Below are 17,290 nucleotides of genomic sequence, written 5' to 3' on the forward strand. Positions count from 1 at the left end.
TCATTGTAATAAAGAATGGCTATAAAGAAGCATAGATGCCTCTCACAAGCATTGCCTTACTAGGTTGCCCAATACACACGTTGCCCCTGGTGCTGCTGCAGCTTTATTAGGGTGGCCGTCTTACTAGAACCATGTTTAAAGAATACAAAACGCATTTTAATCACAACACAAGGGCTAAACAAGATGTAACACTAGCTTTTTTCCTTAATTGAAAGCAGACACAGTGGGAAGCCACTTACTATTGGGCATCAAGTGAAGGAGGAGAACCTTTTCTTCCCCTGCACATTCCTCAAAAATAATCTTTCTTGCTGCCGTTAATCTCAGGAACAAAAGTTCTCATTTGCTCTGTGGGGGCCTGGCCCTTGATATGCTAGTCTATATCTCGAGAAGTTGTTTGTTCACTATGCATTTGGACAACACTTAAGATATATCATAACCAAATTGTGCATAATCGTTCCTGAAATCAGTAACAGATTTTTGCTTATGCTTCATTTCAATTATAGGCCATTTTTAATCAAGATGGTGGACTCAACCTATCAAAGCTTAACTGATTTTTTTGGTTGCTTATAATTCCTGAATAATGCCGAGTATGAGGTTGCTGTATCCTATACATGAGAATATATTCTGAATATAGAAACATTTGATCATGTACAATTTGAAGTAGTACAGTGCAAGGACGACTTCTGCTGTTTGTGAGAACTAGGCCATGGTCATAAATAGCCTCCTGCTGAGTAGCATGTTGGATTTAACAAATAACCATGCCTTAACCTGCATTTTAAAATATTCCAGAAGTGAACATGGAGATGTTCTAACCCTCACTGTGGTAGGTTGCATTGTTCCATTAGTATTGATGCTATAATTATTTTGGAGTTCTCCTCTCACGAACAAGAGTCTCCACCTCCTTCATGAACCGAAGACACAGCTCTTCTTGCCAAGACACAGCCACACACTGGACAGCCACAGGGAGCCCAACAGCATCGCTGACGGCCTGAAAAAGGAGGGGCAAAAAGACAGGACAACACAGCAGCATTAGAAAGCTTCAAGGTATAGTTAGGTAGCATGAGGACTGGGAAAAGGCAGGTGGGTTTTTTCTGGTAAATGTGCACCGACCTCTTTCATGCGCTTGTCCCAAGGGTCACCATAATGCCCTCTGTAGTGTTTGAGCTCTTCTTCATCAGCTTGGGAAACAGTGGTGACTGGCACAACTCCAGCAGGAAAGTTCAGGAGGTTGTATAAATTGGTGTAGGATGTAGCAGCTGAAAGTACAGAAAAGCTATAAATAACATGATCTGGGTTTTTATTATTATTATTATTATTTAAGCAAGACTTTTGCTGCTGTTTAGAACTACTCTGGAGGGAAACCATAGCTAACTGGGATTTTCCCCCATTTAAATTAAGCCTAAACCAGAGGCAAAACAAGGCAACATGGTGCCCTCCTGATGTTGTTGGACTACAACTCCCATCAGTCCCAATCAGCATGAGCCAAACTGCTCACAGGTCCATGAGTGAACTGCTCAACTTCACGATATGCTTCCAGTTAATTCTCTTATTTGACGTGTGTATCTATTTATTATTTGCACTTGTAGCCTTCACCAAACGGCCCCACATTTGTACATTTTGACCCCTTGGTCATCTTGAGCTAAGCACGTTTTTGGCATGTAGGAAGATACAAAGGGAGTTGAGAAACAGACGAGAATTTGTGTTACTGCTATGGAAAGGCGGGGAGGTCACATGTCACACACAGTAGACATTGCTGGGACACAGATAATACCAAATAGTTTCCCGGGATAGCCTTCATTAAACGCTGGACCCAAAGCAGGGCAGAGGATGACATCCAGTTTCAGTTTCCTCCATTCGGCGAGAAATTCTTCACGATACCTCTGTAAAGAGAATGTTGGTAAAGCTGGAAGCAAGAGAAATTGTGAACACAAAGAAACTTTGTTATTGGAATGACTAGATTGCCACCTTTGTTTTATTTATTATTTATAAAAATATTAATACCCACACAAAAAATACCAAAGTGGTTTACAGCAATTAAAATACCATAAGAACAATCCAAAAATTAAAAGTGATGCCTTTAACAGAATTATATTATTATCTGAAGCATCTGCTTAAGTCTGGCAGCAAAGAAACAACTTTAGCAAACCCTTGAAAGTCAATACAGAAGTCACCTCTCTACTGGAGGAGCATTGCCACTAGAGTAGGCAAACAACTCTGAAGGCTCAGTTTCTTGTCAAATGAGTCTCACCAATCTGGGGGGCAAGAGATGGTGCTTCTACAGATGACCTCAGTGATCCAGCTGGGATATAAGCATTGTAGCTGATAATGGAACAAGGTCTCTTCTAAAATAGCAGAGTCTGCCACAGCCTACAAACAATACCCCAGTAGAAAACACACACACACTACCCATCAAGTATGAAGGGTCTCTTAATGCATTTTAGAAGTGAAATAGAAAACAGACCCCCCTGCCCTTCATATCTGAGTTTAAAATGTGGTGTTTCTGTTAACAGCCAAATACAAAAGATCTCAGGTGAAGCAACTCATAGAGCTGTTTTGTATAGTAACATTCTTATATGGAAATCCATTCTGTGTAAAAAAAAAAAAAAAAAACATTTGTTGAACTGGACAAGATTAGATGGCAATCTAGTTATTGTATGAAGCCTTAATGGTAAACATAAACTCACCGCTGCTGCCACATTGTGGTTCCATAGGTTTTTTGCTGACCTGCAACATTGGAAATAACGAAGAGATGACTGCCTAGCAGAAAGAGAAGTACTCAAGAGTGCTGCTTAAAGTATGTTGGCATGAGTGGGGGGAAATGGGATGGTTTCACCATGGCTCTGCAACAGTGTACAAAAAAGGGATGCCGCCCACCCTGTGCTGGTTAATGTCCGTTGGCTATGTGGTAATTCACAATCAAGCTCTTCATAAAGATTATAAGAGGACCGAGTCAATCACTCTGTGGGACTGGAAGGGATGAGGAACCAGACTCTCCTGGGTTGTGCCTGATGACCTCTGCAACACTTTGCAGCCTCCCAAAGATGCTTGCTGTCATATGAAAGGCATAGCAAAATAGCACCGAAGCTATATACCCATTGCATTAACCTTAAAGTTGCCTGCCAAACTACAAAGATAAATGGGACCTAAAAGAGGAGAGCGCAAAATATGGTCTGAAGCTCAACATCAAAAAAACTAAGATCATGGCCACTGGTCCCATCACCTCCTGGCAAATAGAAGGGGAAGAAATGGAGGCAGTGAGAGATTTCACTTTCTTGGGTTCCATGATCACTGCAGATGGTGACAGCAGTCACGAAATTAGAAGATGCCTGCTTCTTGGGAGAAAAGCAATGACAAACCTAGACAGCATCTTAAAAAGCAAAGACATCACCTTGCCGACAAAGGTCCGTATAGTTAAAGCTATGGTTTTCCCAGTAGTAATGTACGGAAGTGAGAGCTGGACCATCAAGAAGGCTGATCGCCGAAGAATTGATGCTTTTGAATTATGGTGCTGGAGGAGACTCTTGAGAGTCCCATGGACTGCAAGAAGATCAAACCTATCCATTCTCAAAGAAATCAGCCCTGAGTGCTCACTAGAAGGACAGATCCTGAAGTTGAGGCTCCAGTACTTTGGCCACCTCATGAGAAGAGAAGACTCCCTAGAAAAGACCCTGATGTTGGGAAAGATGGAGGGCACAAGGAGAAGGGGACGACAGAGGATGAGATGGTTGGACAGTGTTCTCGAAGCTACTAACATGAGTTTGGCCAAACTGCGAGAGGCAGTGAAGGATAGGCGTGCCTGGCGTGCTCTGGTCCATGGGGTCACGAAGAGTCGGACACGACTGAACGACTGAACAAAAGCATCCAGATTTCCTTATAGACAGCATTCCTATGTGACTAGAGCAAAGTTGCCAACATAGAGTCCATTTGCTGGGTACGACACTCTCCCTTCCATCTGTACTTCCTGAAAGACAGCGATAGGGAACCTGCAGCCCACCAGATGTCATTAGATCCCAGCTTCCATCAGACCCAACCAGCATGTCCAATGGTCAGGAATAACAAGAGTTGCAGTCCAGCTACATCTGGAGGGGCCAAGCATCCCCATTGCTGCTGGAAGGTGTTGAAACTTTACGTTTTACAGGAGAAGTGGACAACCTGTGGCCATAGGGCTGCACATGATCCTTGGCATAATTTTATTTGAACCTCAGCCTAATCACAAATACTGTCTGCAAGTGATCAGTTCCGTCCTCTGAGAAGAGCAAATCTGTCTCTTCCCTGGCAGTCTGCTGGGCAAAGAGGAAGCAGGATAGAAGAGGGTGTTGGAAGAGGAAGAGGAAGGAAATGGCAAGAAAAATACCGACAGTTACATGTGCCCCCCCAAGGCTAATGTCACCAATGATAATCTTTAAACCAGATGTTTCTTACCCAACTCCACATAGTGCATTGAGATCTCTGGCAATCCGAGGGTACTGGAGAGAAATACAAGCTTAGTTTCATTGTGAATCCCCAACAATCACATCATTGGTGTAGAATACAGTGGTACCTCGAGTTACAAACGCCTCAGTTTACAAACGCTTCAGGTTACAAACTCCGCTAATCTGGAAGAGTTACCTTGAGTTGAGAACTTTGCCCCGGAAATCTTGTGACGACGGCGCAGTGGCAGCAAGAGGCCCCATTAGCGAAAGCACGCCTCTAGTTTAGAACAGTTTCAGGTTAAGAACATACCTCCAGAATGAATTAAGTTCATAACTAGAGGTATCACTGTACAGAGCAGTCGCTTCACCATCTCTTTGACATGTACTACCCTTACTCTATCCAGCCTTCCTACCCTATGCTTGTCAGCATCTTATAGCATGTGCAATTGCAGTGAAACAAAGGAGCCAAATACTTACTATTGGTTTCAAGAGGAATGCAAAAATTCTCTTCACTAGAATGGGAAGACGGTAACAATTAATCTGGGATTTCAAATTTGGGTCCACAATGTCTCCTTTGCTGGAAGATGAAAGGAAAAGAAAATCAAGTTTTTCAGTTTTTATATCTGAAATTACATTGCTTAACCTGGGAAAGAATTTAGGTTCCTGAGAATTCCAAGTGAGAATAAACTTGGAATGATGCCTTCCTTATTTCCTAGCTTACAGATAGTTTCATAGCTCAGCAATTAACCACCTGCTTTGCACACAACAAAACAAAAGTTCAGCCCTGATATCTACATTGAAAAAGTGCTCAGGTAGCAAGCCTGTGAAAAGACCTCTGTTACCTTGGGTAGTCTTTGCCAGTAGCACTGACCAATAGCCTCATTCAGTGTTATAGCTCATGGCCGCCTAACTTCTTATATTGCAAAGTTTGTGAAGCCAAAGTTAGTTTATCCTCTTGACTCCATTTGGCTATGTGTTTTGCATCGTATTCCTCATTATCTAAGACTTTTAACAAAATGAAGTTTTCCTATCCCTGAGTTTTCCCTAGTATTAAACATACTCTGATGAAAATCTGTTGTTTATTAATGTGCTGATTATCATCACAAAAGCTATCCTGAGCATCGCGTTTTTCCAATGCATGGCTATAATAGCAATGTTATCAAGCAACAGCCATGTTCACATACCAGAACATCTACTTACAACTTGTCCAGCAAATTTGCACATCCATCGGAAAATAGGCCTTTGGTGTAGAGCTCATCAACCACATAATTAAGCCGAGGAGGAACAAAGGGGATGAGCTGTGAGGAAAAGATAACAGCTTTTATTTGACAGCAGGCAAAATTATATGAGCTGCACATAAGGATTATGTAATCCACCCCACTCTTTAATAGATTCAGAGAGCTCTCTGAAAGTGTTGAGGGAAATGTTCTAGTGTTGAGGGAAAGTTCTAGTAAAGGGTTGGTTGGGGGAAGTGCAACAGGAATGGGAATTTTCTATGCTCTCTCCCCATTTTGCAGCTAATTTGCCCCAGAAATTATAAGCCCTGGGCCTATTATGTTCTTCATGTATGCCCCAGATAAATTTTGACCACCACAAACAAGTGTTTAAACAAAATGCCACTCAGATACATTCTGAGGACCAGGATTAGCTGCAGTTTCTTACGGAGTGTACTCTCTAGCACTTGCAGAAGTTTGTTGAGTTGTGTGGATTGGTTTCCAAAATTCCTGGTAGGTTGATATTAAGGCCACTGCATGTGTAATAAATTTCCCATATAGGAGGTTTCCACACTCTCTGTGTATAAAACTGCGTATCCATGTGAACAACTAAATATGTGTTAGAACCAAGTGTGCACATGTGGTGAAAGATATTCATGTTCTTCGAGCATGACAGTATACAAGCATTTTTCCTGCACAGAATTCCTAACTGTAGAGAAATGGCATATTTTAATGGCATATTTTTACAGTTCTTCTGTTATACAAATGCATACATAAGAAATCTAATATATTTACAATTGCCCAGTTCACATACTGTACTTGTTTTCATGAATATATAGCAAGGAAAGGCAAGGAGAATATCTGGATGGACAAGGCATGGTGTGAACTGGGCTTCATTCCCCCACCCAATAACAAAAACTGAAAGCAATGTACATCTGACAGTGTTCATCATATGACCATAGTAGCTGGGGCAAAGTGTCAGGGATACAAACAAAATCCTAGAATGGAATTTGGGTGAAGAAATTAAGAAACAGACATACTGTATGCCCTCTGAGTTGAAGAAGGTTTTTGGTTTCCCGAACAGCCCTCCTCATGCTGGGAGATGGCTGGATATAGCCATCGTCTTCATAGTATCCAATCCGTAGGGGCTTTGAACTGCTGTATATCTGGAAGAAGATGAAGAAAATAGGAACTTCTATTTACAGATGGCCATTGAAGCATAGAAATAGCTTCCAACCACTTTTATAAACCGCATCATGGATCCTTGCAGTGGGACTGTTTCTTCAACACTGATCAAAAGATTTGGAAGGTGACAGAATATAGAATGCCTTGAAGGTTTTGTAGATTTCCAGGTAAAGATTGCTACGAGTAAGGCTGCTTGTGTCCTTGAGCTCCATGGCCTGTTTAAATTTATTTTTATTTTGAATAGTTTTAAAGCCAGTTGGGTCAACTGTTGATGTTAATTGCCACATACAAGCAAGGAGCATATCCATTTTATCTGTTTTACTCTTATGGGGACTTAAAAGCCATATATTTTAATTAGAGGACAAGCGCTGGGAGAACAGCTGTTTTGATTCAGAGTTTAGCATCCAGCTGATAAAGAATGTTCGAAAGCTAATCTCCACCCAAGGAGACCCTGCACTTTTAACAGTTTTAATATGGTTACCACACAAGCACAGACCAGCAGTGCTTCAGATAAATCATTCGGAATTCTATTACCAAATTTAGCCCAGAAATCTATGCTGGACTATTGTGAATCAGCAACTGGAGCAGCTGGAGATAGGGAAGCAAAGGTAACTGCAAAGCTATTGTGGCAGGATGAAATTAATTTGTCTTCTATGGATAGCCTTGGTTCTTTACATGGCAAGAGTGCAAGAAATGAGGCTGGGGATGACTTATCCCAAGTAAGAAGTTTTGCTACATATTCCTCCAATGAAAGCTTAGCTAATGGGTCAATTGATGCAGAAATTTTTCTTCCGAATCTTTCAAGTGCCACAAGAATAATATTGCAAAGTATCTGAAGTTTATCAAAATGATAAGTGTTACTGAATAAGCTATGGGACACTGGGTCTATGGAGCAGTTAACGGGCTGAGTTTGAACTGATATGATGAAATTGATGCACCAGGATTCAATTAAATGGCCAAAATATTGACAGATGCAGAACTGCATCAGATTATACATTCTCAGTATTACGATTGTTGTAGAAATTATTTGAAAGGGTCTCATGGAGAGCATCATTCATTGTTGGCCAAGCGTTGTGCTATCCATGGTGCTGAATTTATCAGCTTCTCCCTCCTCACTGACACTACTTACCTCTTCTCTGAATGGCATAGGTGGTATTGAAGGATCAAGGGAAAATAACTCATCACACAGGAGCGCCTTCATGCACAGAGCCAGGCTGTCCACATCCCTTGCCATTGGGCCAATTGTTGCTGTAACTGCAAATAAAACGGAGACATGGGAGGTGGAGGGGAGAAAGCTTGTGGACTTTTATGCCCTAGTCTACATTCCAACAGCCAAGAAAAGGGGAGGAACCACACAGGTCAGTAGTAGAACACATGCTTTACACACATAAGGTCCCAGGTTCAAACACAGGCACCTCAAGTTAAAATAGTCACATACCAGGGGATTTAGACAATACTGGGCTAAATGGACAAGTAGTGTGACCCAGAAAAAAATGTTCTTAAAGTTCTCAAGTTCACTTTCAGAAAGTCAGATACACAACTCCACTGGCACACAATGGATTTCAGTCTGAATAGGATACAGCTGTGATCCCTGCTCTTATTACCAAAAGTTCAAACTTTACGCAGTTAAGTTCAGAGCTACTATACTAATGATTGGGTTGGTAGGGATAATCAACATGGTGACCAGATGATGCTGGATACAGATCCCATCAGCCCCATTCAACATGGTCAACATGCAGATGGTCAATGTGAGATAATGGAAGTTGAAGTCCAGAAATATCTAGAAGGACCACAATGGCTACCCCTGGTTTACAGCAAGGGGGCTACATTATTTAAATACACTATAATGTCACTGAAAGAACATGTAAGTTCCTAGCATAGTTGCAGGTTCTCTTACTAATCTGAATGGGTAAAAATTACTTACCCGACTTCATGCCAGCAATAGGGCTAGCAAGACCAAGTGTGCTGGGAATGATGCAAAGAAGAGAAAAAGAGTTGTAACTATCAACACAGTAGAAGATGACCCATGTTTCGGTTGCAAATCAGATGCAGGCATTCAGAAATTATACCAGAGTTCAGCTACACTGGAGTTAACAATTCATTCAGTTACGATTTGCTGGCATGGTAAATATTACCATGATGGAATCAAGTTTGACTTTAGATGTAGCATGATATTAACAACAGAGCAATCACATGTTTCAAACAGCCAGGTGCAACTTCTATAATGTGAATGGATGTATAGCAAAGAAATTATGTAATAAACTAAAATTTAAAGTACTGACTTAAAAAGAATATATAATATTGTATATAATATTGTTGTGTATAATGTATCAACTATAATTAAAATAATAGAAACATATAAATTTGTATCCCACTCTTCCTCCTAAAGTGGCCCAGGGCATTTAAATGTAGCAGTAACAATTATGACAATAAACTTAATTTTGCTCCAATTATCTCTGAATGCATAAAATTGGAATATTTATCACAGTCAAGGAAGGGTGTTAAATCCTTTCTAGCCCCAGGGGCCACATTCCCTTGCGAGCAACATTCCTGGGGCCACAGGCCCATGGTTGGCAGGGTTAGAAGTAAAAAGTGGCTGGGCTGATGGATGTGACTCTTCTTTTGGTAATATAGGCCACAGTCCAGCCACACAAAAGGCAGAAGTTTCTATACCCCCCACATGTATCTCTCCATCTCAACAAACACAAGGCATTATGCTGCATGTATGGGGAGGGGGGAGGAGACTTTGTTTCTGTAAAACAGCCATTGCATTTTGTGGAATAAAAGCAATTAAGGAGGACACAGTGCAGGGCTGGTAATGGGAGTAGGACCACATTTCATCCCCAGACTCAAAGCTCCCCACTCCTGAACTACAGGAATACCTACATTCAATATGCAAATTCAAAAAGCACTGGTTGTTTCTGTTCAAATGAAGCATCTCCCAATAATGCTATACAAACACATTCCATTAGCATTCACCTGTTTGACTATCTGCCAGCCCAGGACCAGTTAACTGAGTGAACTTTCCAGGACCCACCTCAGTCGATTACCAGTTGGTTTGAGTCCACAAATCCCACAGAAACTTGATGGGAGACGAATGCTTCCAGCGACGTCTGTCCCAAAGCCCAAGAGGGACCCTCCTCCTGCAATGAGTGCCCCTTCCCCTCCAGAGGAACCACCAGGGCTTTTCTTGTGGTTCAGAGGGTTGATTGTCTGACCGAAGATTAAGTTGCTGCAGTCATAGCTGAGTGAAATAGAAAGTGGGTCGACCATTAATGTTTTATAGGAGCTTTATGCCTTAGACTCAAACAAAGCACGAGACAATGGGTTGCATCCAACATAGTGCTAAACAAAACGTTCCATCAGCACAAGGAGTTCTGCTTGATCAATGAAATGTTCTCCCCAAACCCCTCCCCTAAATCTGTTCTGGGTTCTGGAGCAGATTTGTGGACTGTGCAAAGTATTTGCGGGGGGGGGGGGGGCGGCGGATTCCATTATGCTAACATTATTCCTTCCAATAGCACAACTATTAAGTTTAATATTGCCCAGTAGGTAAATAATAGAATGGAAATAGCACCAGACAATTGAGAAATCAGGGAATATGACACCATAAAGACTAACGCAAGGTAACAAAATAAGAACCATCTTGCAGAATCCCCATCTAGTTCAACACACTCGTGGTCATTCAGATGCTGCAGAGAAATACACAAGAAGGATGTAATGGAGATAGCTTATCCCCTCTTCCGAGATATATATTTTTTCTGAACTTAGATGTTTCATTTAGCATCATGGGTAATAATAACCAGTGCTAATGTACACATCCTGAAGAAATAGTTGGTAGAATCCTAAGGTTGAAGAGTTGACTGTGGGTGGGGAATGCCACTACTAAGAACATAATAGCTTTCTGGATCAGACCAATGACCCATCTACTCCAGCATCCTGTTGTCCTAGTGGTCAATCAGATGCCTGTGGGAAACCCACACAACTGGAAAAAAAAGTTCATTAAAAGGTTACCTCAAAGTAAATAACTATTCGACCTGGGGGGGGGGAGTTCTAACTTGCACACTCCCTGCTATGCAACATTTTATGTGTGGGAAGCATTTGGAAATACCACCAGTCACCTGCATTCTGGTAAAATCCAGTCAACCACCTCATTTGCTTCCTTTTAGGGAAGGAGTAGAGAACTTATGGCTCTTCCTATCATGTTGGAATCCAGTTCCTAGCAGCCAAGCTAGTATTGTCAATAGTCAGAGGTGACGGAAGTTGTAGCCTAGCAACCTCTGGGGACCCACAGGTTCTTCATCCCAGCTCTATGCCCACTGGAGATGCACATGTGGGTGCAATGAGGTACATAGCAAAAGCCCTGTCCCCTTCACGGGGGGGGGGGGAGATGCAGAATTTCATTGGAAGTATCTGAATAAAGAACAGATTTCATTAATAATATCAAAGATTCTACTTTCTATCTCCGGCATCTGAATCCTTGAAGACCCACCACTGCCAATCAGGGTAATCAAACTGAACTAGATGGCTCGGTGATCTAACTTGGCAAACATTTATCTACTCGTTAAGCGAGTGGACGCTATTGGGGCAGGGTTCGTCTGCCATGACATATTATAGAAGTAAATTCCCTATGTTAATTGTGAAGAGATGCTTCCTATTTATCACTCAGATCTCTTCAGAATAATTCCTCCCAAATCACTCTCCCCCACATTGATCATAATCTATCAAACATTGCAGTGCTATTTTTCTAGAAAATATGCCATAAACAGCTCCCTCGTTCTCTTAGAATGGCAATGGCGCCCATCTGAAAGATGCCAGAACTGAGTTCTGGTGAGTTCCGTCTGAAAATAAGCTCCAAATCTCTGTAATGTCCCTCACTGTGTTTTTTGCTACATTAGGAAGCCAAGCTGCTCACAATTTTTATTTCCTTTTACTTAGTCCTATGGTATATTTGTAAAAAGAGAAAGCAACAGGGAGTTACAAAAGAAGAGAGTGCGCTAAAGAATACTTAAGCATGCTTTGGGGAATGTTGGTCTTCACAAATGGTATTGCCCCCTGTTTCTTCAAAACTTTTACTATCACGCTGTCGTCCTTTTCCACTTTGCTGAGAAAGTGCACCAACCCACACGTGGAGATGTGGCCCTTTGGGAGAAAACCAAACACAGCTGATTTAACATGATGGGGGCAAACAAGTCTACAGCTATGTAGCTTGGCCCAAGAACAAAACTGTTAAGCCTTGTTGGTAAAACAGAAACAACGAAAGCTTTCCCAGATCCCATGGGGATTGGCCCTGATAGAAAACCTTGATTGACTTGTTGATTGATGGATTGATGGATGGATTGAATTTCTACACCACCCTTCATATGAGGATCACATGACAACATAGTAACAAACATACACAACATAGTAACAAACAAAATATTCTACCCACAGTTTAAAGGGCCATATATTATTTAATTAGCCAATGGCCACATAATATTTATATAGCCAATGACCATATATTATTTAATTAACCCAAGGCCCACCCTGATGGCCTGCTGTGGACTAGGAGCAAGTTTTTAATAAAATAAAATGTAGTAGTAGTAGTAGTAGTAGTAATAATAATAATAATAATAATAATACACAGAATTAGAATGGATTCTTGACTATATTATACCCTAGCACCCAATTACAATTCTCAAACTTTCATTCATTAGATTTATTATATATCCCACCTTTCCTCCAAAGGACTCACAATGGAACAAAATGACTCTCCTCCCCATATCTATCCCCCCAGCAACCCTGTGGGGTAGTTTAGGCTGGTCCAAAGTGAGCCTAAGGGGTGTTCAAGGATTTGAATTTGAGTTGCCTCAGCCCTACTCTGACATGCTAACTACTACCCCACACCGGAGTCATTTTAAAAAGAGCTATTTCAACCTTAACATTTGTGCATACCTAGTGAGTGGAACCAGGCATTCCATGTAACATGTACTCATATCTGTAGATGTGCACATGCGCACACAATTATGTACGCCAAATTTGGAAATGTATATATATTTCATTGGAATGTGATTGTGCTGTACTCCATTTCAGCTATCTCCCTTCTCTAGAGTTCCACAATGGCCAAAATTAAGTGGGCCATGCCCTGTATGTTAGCTGAAGCTGCTGTGAGGGAGGAGAAGTAATGATTACGTTGCACCAATCAACATTGTGGCATCACAACTGATGCACAGACAGATCATCATAAGGAAAGTGGTGACCACATTTAAGGGTAAAAGGGAGATTAACCTTGCATCCAATGTGGTCCTTAATGCTGACAGGAATCCCATACAGCAGGCCTTTCTCCTTTTGCTTCTTCACTTCCTGGAGCTGTTCCTCACAACCGTGAATAAAATCGGTCACACAGTTCACCTCCTGAGTCACTTCAAGAGCCTTGCCAAGGAGGAGGAGGAGGGAAAATAGGGAGAAAGAGAGCATTCACATAAAAAAAGTATTTCTGCAGTGAGTTCAAAATGTCATCATTGTCAAAAACCTTGGAAGGTAGAAGACTGCCTAAGTTTAACAAACTGAAAAGTCATGTCAGTCATTTTGGCCCAGTAAAAGCTTAATTGAGATTTAGATGACCCATAACTTGGTACAAATTCATTAAGAGTTGAGCCAGTGCAGGCTGGGGGACTTCTGTAGCTTGAGGGCCACATTCCAGGAGCCACATAGGTTAGGTCAAAGTCAAAAATGGGTGGGGCAAAGTATGTGACCTTTGTCCACTGCATCACAATTTGGGCATACAAGAAGACACACACATCTCTCTCCAGCCAAGCAAGAAAGAGGCATTATCAAATTTCAATAACACAATCCAGCCAGATAAAATCATTTGAGCATGGAACAGGGCCATTGTTATGTGAAAGGCCTGGGGAGAGTGCTAAGGGGTGTGACAGTGGTATGGGATGGCAGCATTTGGTCCAGGAGCCAGAGCTTACTCACTCCTGCCTAATGGCACAGTTATAGCTATGTTCTGCAGCATCAGGTGACAGGCATTGTTCTCCTATGAGCTCCAATACATTTCAAACCTTCAGCACTATCCGTTACTTTATTTTTTTTCCCTTCGCCCTTTGTAAAATGAGGACATTGGGAAAGGTTTGAAGGGTGAGGGGGGGAATAAATATCCCTATAACAGACACACTACATTGGCAGAGTCCCTGGGACTAAATGAGCAACAGCTACCAATTAGTACATAAAAATGGTGCATTATCTGGAAAGTCACTTGGTTGAACAGAAGTATGTCAGCAGGCTTCCTGCTGAAGCAGTTGCACCCACCCTGTCACACTCACCTTCTTTACATAGGTATACAGGACACTCTCTGGAGAAAGCGTTTCCTCTCTAAGTTTCTCTGCCAGTTCCACAAGCGACAGGGAGAGAATAAATTCTGACTGGACTCCAGGATTCTGCAAGAGGAGGCAGCTGTGTCAGAAGGAAATGCTTATCCTCACACATTGGGAATAGCCCCAAGTTATAAAAGTCACTTTGGTCATAAGCTCCAAATTGTGAAACCAGAAGGCAGTCTCATCACTTTTGTTTTTGTCTTAAAAAAATAATAATGTTAATTTCCCCCCATGATAGATCCAGGAAACAATAACCAAAACAAAATAGCAACAAAAACGGAAGTAGAATTTACAGACATTGTAGATGCATCAGTCATAAGTTCCACAAACAGTAAACCAAGGCGGTTGAGTGCCCATCCATTTGGAAACAATCCCTAAAATAAGGTAAATATTTCTATTTCCTCAGGGAATTTCTTAGTCAAGTAGAGGTACATAGATATATTAAGGAAGAGAGAAATACATTTCTAAAAAGGCACCCAAAAGAGCTCAAGGTCTTCTGCCATTTCACATCTTTTTGGTGTGTTGGGGTCTGTATTACCTTTGCCAGAACTTACTAAGGCTGTGGACATATTAGGAGGAGGAGTTTGGATTTGATATCCCGCTTTATCACTACCCGAAGGAGTCTCAAAGCGGCTCACATTCTCCTTTCCCTTCCTCTCCCACAACAAACACTCTGTTAGCTGTGGACATGATCACAGCAAGAGAGGGTAGGCCACTGTGTGTGTGTGTGTGTGTGTTTGTGTGTGTGTGTGTGTGTGTACACACCCACCCACCCACCCAACCAACCAACCAACCATTCATATCTATTTATTCACATGAACAAAGCCTTGTCTGGTGTCTCAGTTGCAGAGTTCTGAATAAAAGGACTCCAAAGGAGCGGGAATGCACTGCAACAGTTGATAGCAAAGTCCCACTTTATCTTAACAGTACAGAATTTGCAAGGTCTTCATACAATCCTATTACAATGTTGATTTCCCAGTGAGTGCTATGATGATGCAGGTGATGATGCAATCAAAATGGGACCTGTGTTGCAGAAAGGGACATTGATGCTGCCTGTAATGAGGCCCCAACTCCCCATTTCAATTGTTTCTCCTATCTTGATCTTGCTCAAATTAGTGTGTACACTTGAAGTCAGGTGCTTGAAGCAATGTTGGAATATTTGCCAGATCTGTTAAACACTAATCTACAGTCCCCTTGAGGGTCACAGTCAAACCCTGGATCACCAGCTTGTTATTTCTGTTTATTTATGGGATTATGAACTCTTGAGTAAGTGCAGCAGAACCATCACCGTTGGCAGTGGTTGGGGAAGCAGCCTCCCAACTTTTAATGCAGGTTTCTCCACCAACAAATGCAGGACTGAAGCCTGCCTGTGACCAGCAGTTTCAGAAAAGAGGAGATTTGCTGTTAAGAGACAGGCTTTGGATACTGCTGCAAACATCATCATGCCCAGTCGGTGATAATCCTAACAATTTGGGCACAGAGATACTGAGTTCAAAAGCCAAAACCAGCCCGCATGGCCTGACAGACCCACTCTCAAGCTAGTATTGGAAGAATGTGGGACATACTCTGGTGACTTTTAAAAGTAGGATTTCATTTTGAATGTTTACGGGACTGGATTATGTGGTAAAAATCCACTTGTCCTGATACTCTTAAAAAAAAAAACTATTGAAGAGACCAGTAACTTGTAACTGCTGCCTCCTGCCTTGTTTTTGCTGCATTAGTAGCACCAAAGTGACCTATCTGGAAGTCAAGCCTAGGCCATGTCATGGAGGCCCTGGGCTGCCCAGATGACAAGACCCTCCTCTCGGCCTCACTCATGTGGTCCAAAGGAAAGGAAAGCAATACACTGGGCACCAGCTTGGCTGCAGGAATTGCCAAAATGAGGCGCACAAGATGCTGTCCGTCTTAGGGACTCAACATTAGCTCAGTGCAGCAGTATCTGCTCTGCATCCAGAAGGTCCCAGGTTTTATTTGAACCGCACAAAGTGGACACAATCACTAGCAAACCTGACTGGGGTGCTCTCAGGTAGACATGATCACAGCCATTAAAAGTCTTATTTGAGAAAGATCTCATTTTCAGAACAGGCCTCCATCTCTTTCCCCTGCACCCCACCCCAATGAAAAGTTACCTTCTGTTTAAATTTCCAAATCACTTTTTCCATTTGTTCCAAGCTGTCGTCTCGCCATTGCCTGGCCTCTTCCATCTTCTGCAGAATCCTTTTGCGGGCAACCCATTTCCAAACCACAACCGCTGCTGCTGAGCCACAGGCAACAGCAAGAGCAGCCTGAGGATATATTCCATCCCTGGGCAGGATCTCTATCAACTTCTCCTGGATCATAGCAAAGCCCTTCTCTCTGTCTTCCCAGTTTGCCTCTCTCTGACACTGGAGGAGGCTGGTGCTATTTAAGTATCAGTTCCTGAGCTATTTCACATTCCAAGAGATCAACATATGGGTTCCCAAGATAAGTCTCCACCCAAGGCATCCCAGAAAATTGACCTTTGATCTGTTAAAACAGTAACTCAAGGCTGTTTTTCTGCTGGAGTTGACAAAGGAGCCCTTACAATTCTGAGCAGTCTCCTTCACGTCAGATGTAACAAGCAACTACACCATTGAATACTTATTTTTTGGAGCAAAATAGTCACTATGACAGCTTGTTCCTTGTAAATAGAGCCTGTACATTACAAGGACCAGGCATATAATTTTCCTCATATGCATGAAAGCACACACAAATAATTGGCCTGACCTTTAGAAGCCTGAAGAAAATGGCTAGGAGATGGACAGACTTTGGTCTGTCTTAGCAAAGAGTAACAGTTACTCATTTCCAAACTTAAACTCATTTGCAGTTTATAAAATGCTAACCTATGCTGCTGAGTAACTTATTATTGCAGTCTGGTCCCTGCTTGGGAATTATCTTATGTGGTACTACAATGGCATTTTCAACAAGCTCTTCCCCAATACCCCATACACAGCACTGAGGGTGAACCAAGTTCTCACACACTTTGCTCACAGTTAGCAAGCTATAAGCTCCCTACCTCCCCAATGGGTCGTGTGTGACTATCTCCATAGTATTGGCTAGTAGGTTGCAAGAAACCTTCAAATGGAAGAATTCACAGAAACAC

At 42.0% G+C, this 17,290-nt stretch overlaps 1 protein-coding gene across 1 annotated transcript; it reads right to left on the bottom strand.

The window, feature by feature from the left end:
• Positions 1 to 472: 472 nt before the first annotated feature.
• On the bottom strand, positions 473 to 16,612 carry LOC117048428 (vitamin D3 hydroxylase-associated protein-like). Its single transcript, XM_033152231.1, has 15 exons — positions 16,299 to 16,612; positions 14,119 to 14,232; positions 13,079 to 13,222; positions 11,820 to 11,953; positions 9,849 to 10,055; positions 8,736 to 8,776; positions 7,941 to 8,065; positions 6,667 to 6,792; positions 5,613 to 5,710; positions 4,890 to 4,989; positions 4,423 to 4,466; positions 2,685 to 2,724; positions 1,772 to 1,880; positions 1,111 to 1,256; positions 473 to 988 (listed from the first exon to the last, which is right to left on the bottom strand). The coding sequence occupies exons 1-15, from the start codon at positions 16,506 to 16,508 to the stop codon at positions 860 to 862; spliced, it is 1,767 nt and encodes a 588-aa protein (XP_033008122.1). The 5' UTR covers positions 16,509 to 16,612; the 3' UTR covers positions 473 to 859.
• Positions 16,613 to 17,290: the final 678 nt, after the last annotated feature.

The sequence above is a fragment of the Lacerta agilis genome, chromosome 6 (genome assembly GCF_009819535.1).
Source record: "Lacerta agilis isolate rLacAgi1 chromosome 6, rLacAgi1.pri, whole genome shotgun sequence".
Lineage (NCBI taxonomy): Eukaryota > Metazoa > Chordata > Lepidosauria > Squamata > Lacertidae > Lacerta > Lacerta agilis.

Bases quoted from the DNA above. Each gene is read 5' to 3' on its own strand.
- LOC117048428 (XM_033152231.1), bottom strand. From the start codon at position 16,508: ATGATCCAGGAGAAGTTGATAGAGATCCTGCCCAGGGATGGAATATAT. The intron at 14,233-16,298 runs GTAACTTTTCAT...CTCCTCTTGCAG, and splicing joins TTTGGAAATTTAAACAGAAG to AATCCTGGAGTCCAGTCAGA. The intron at 5,711-6,666 runs GTATGTCTGTTT...TTTTCCTCACAG, and splicing joins TTCAACTCAGAGGGCATACA to CTCATCCCCTTTGTTCCTCC.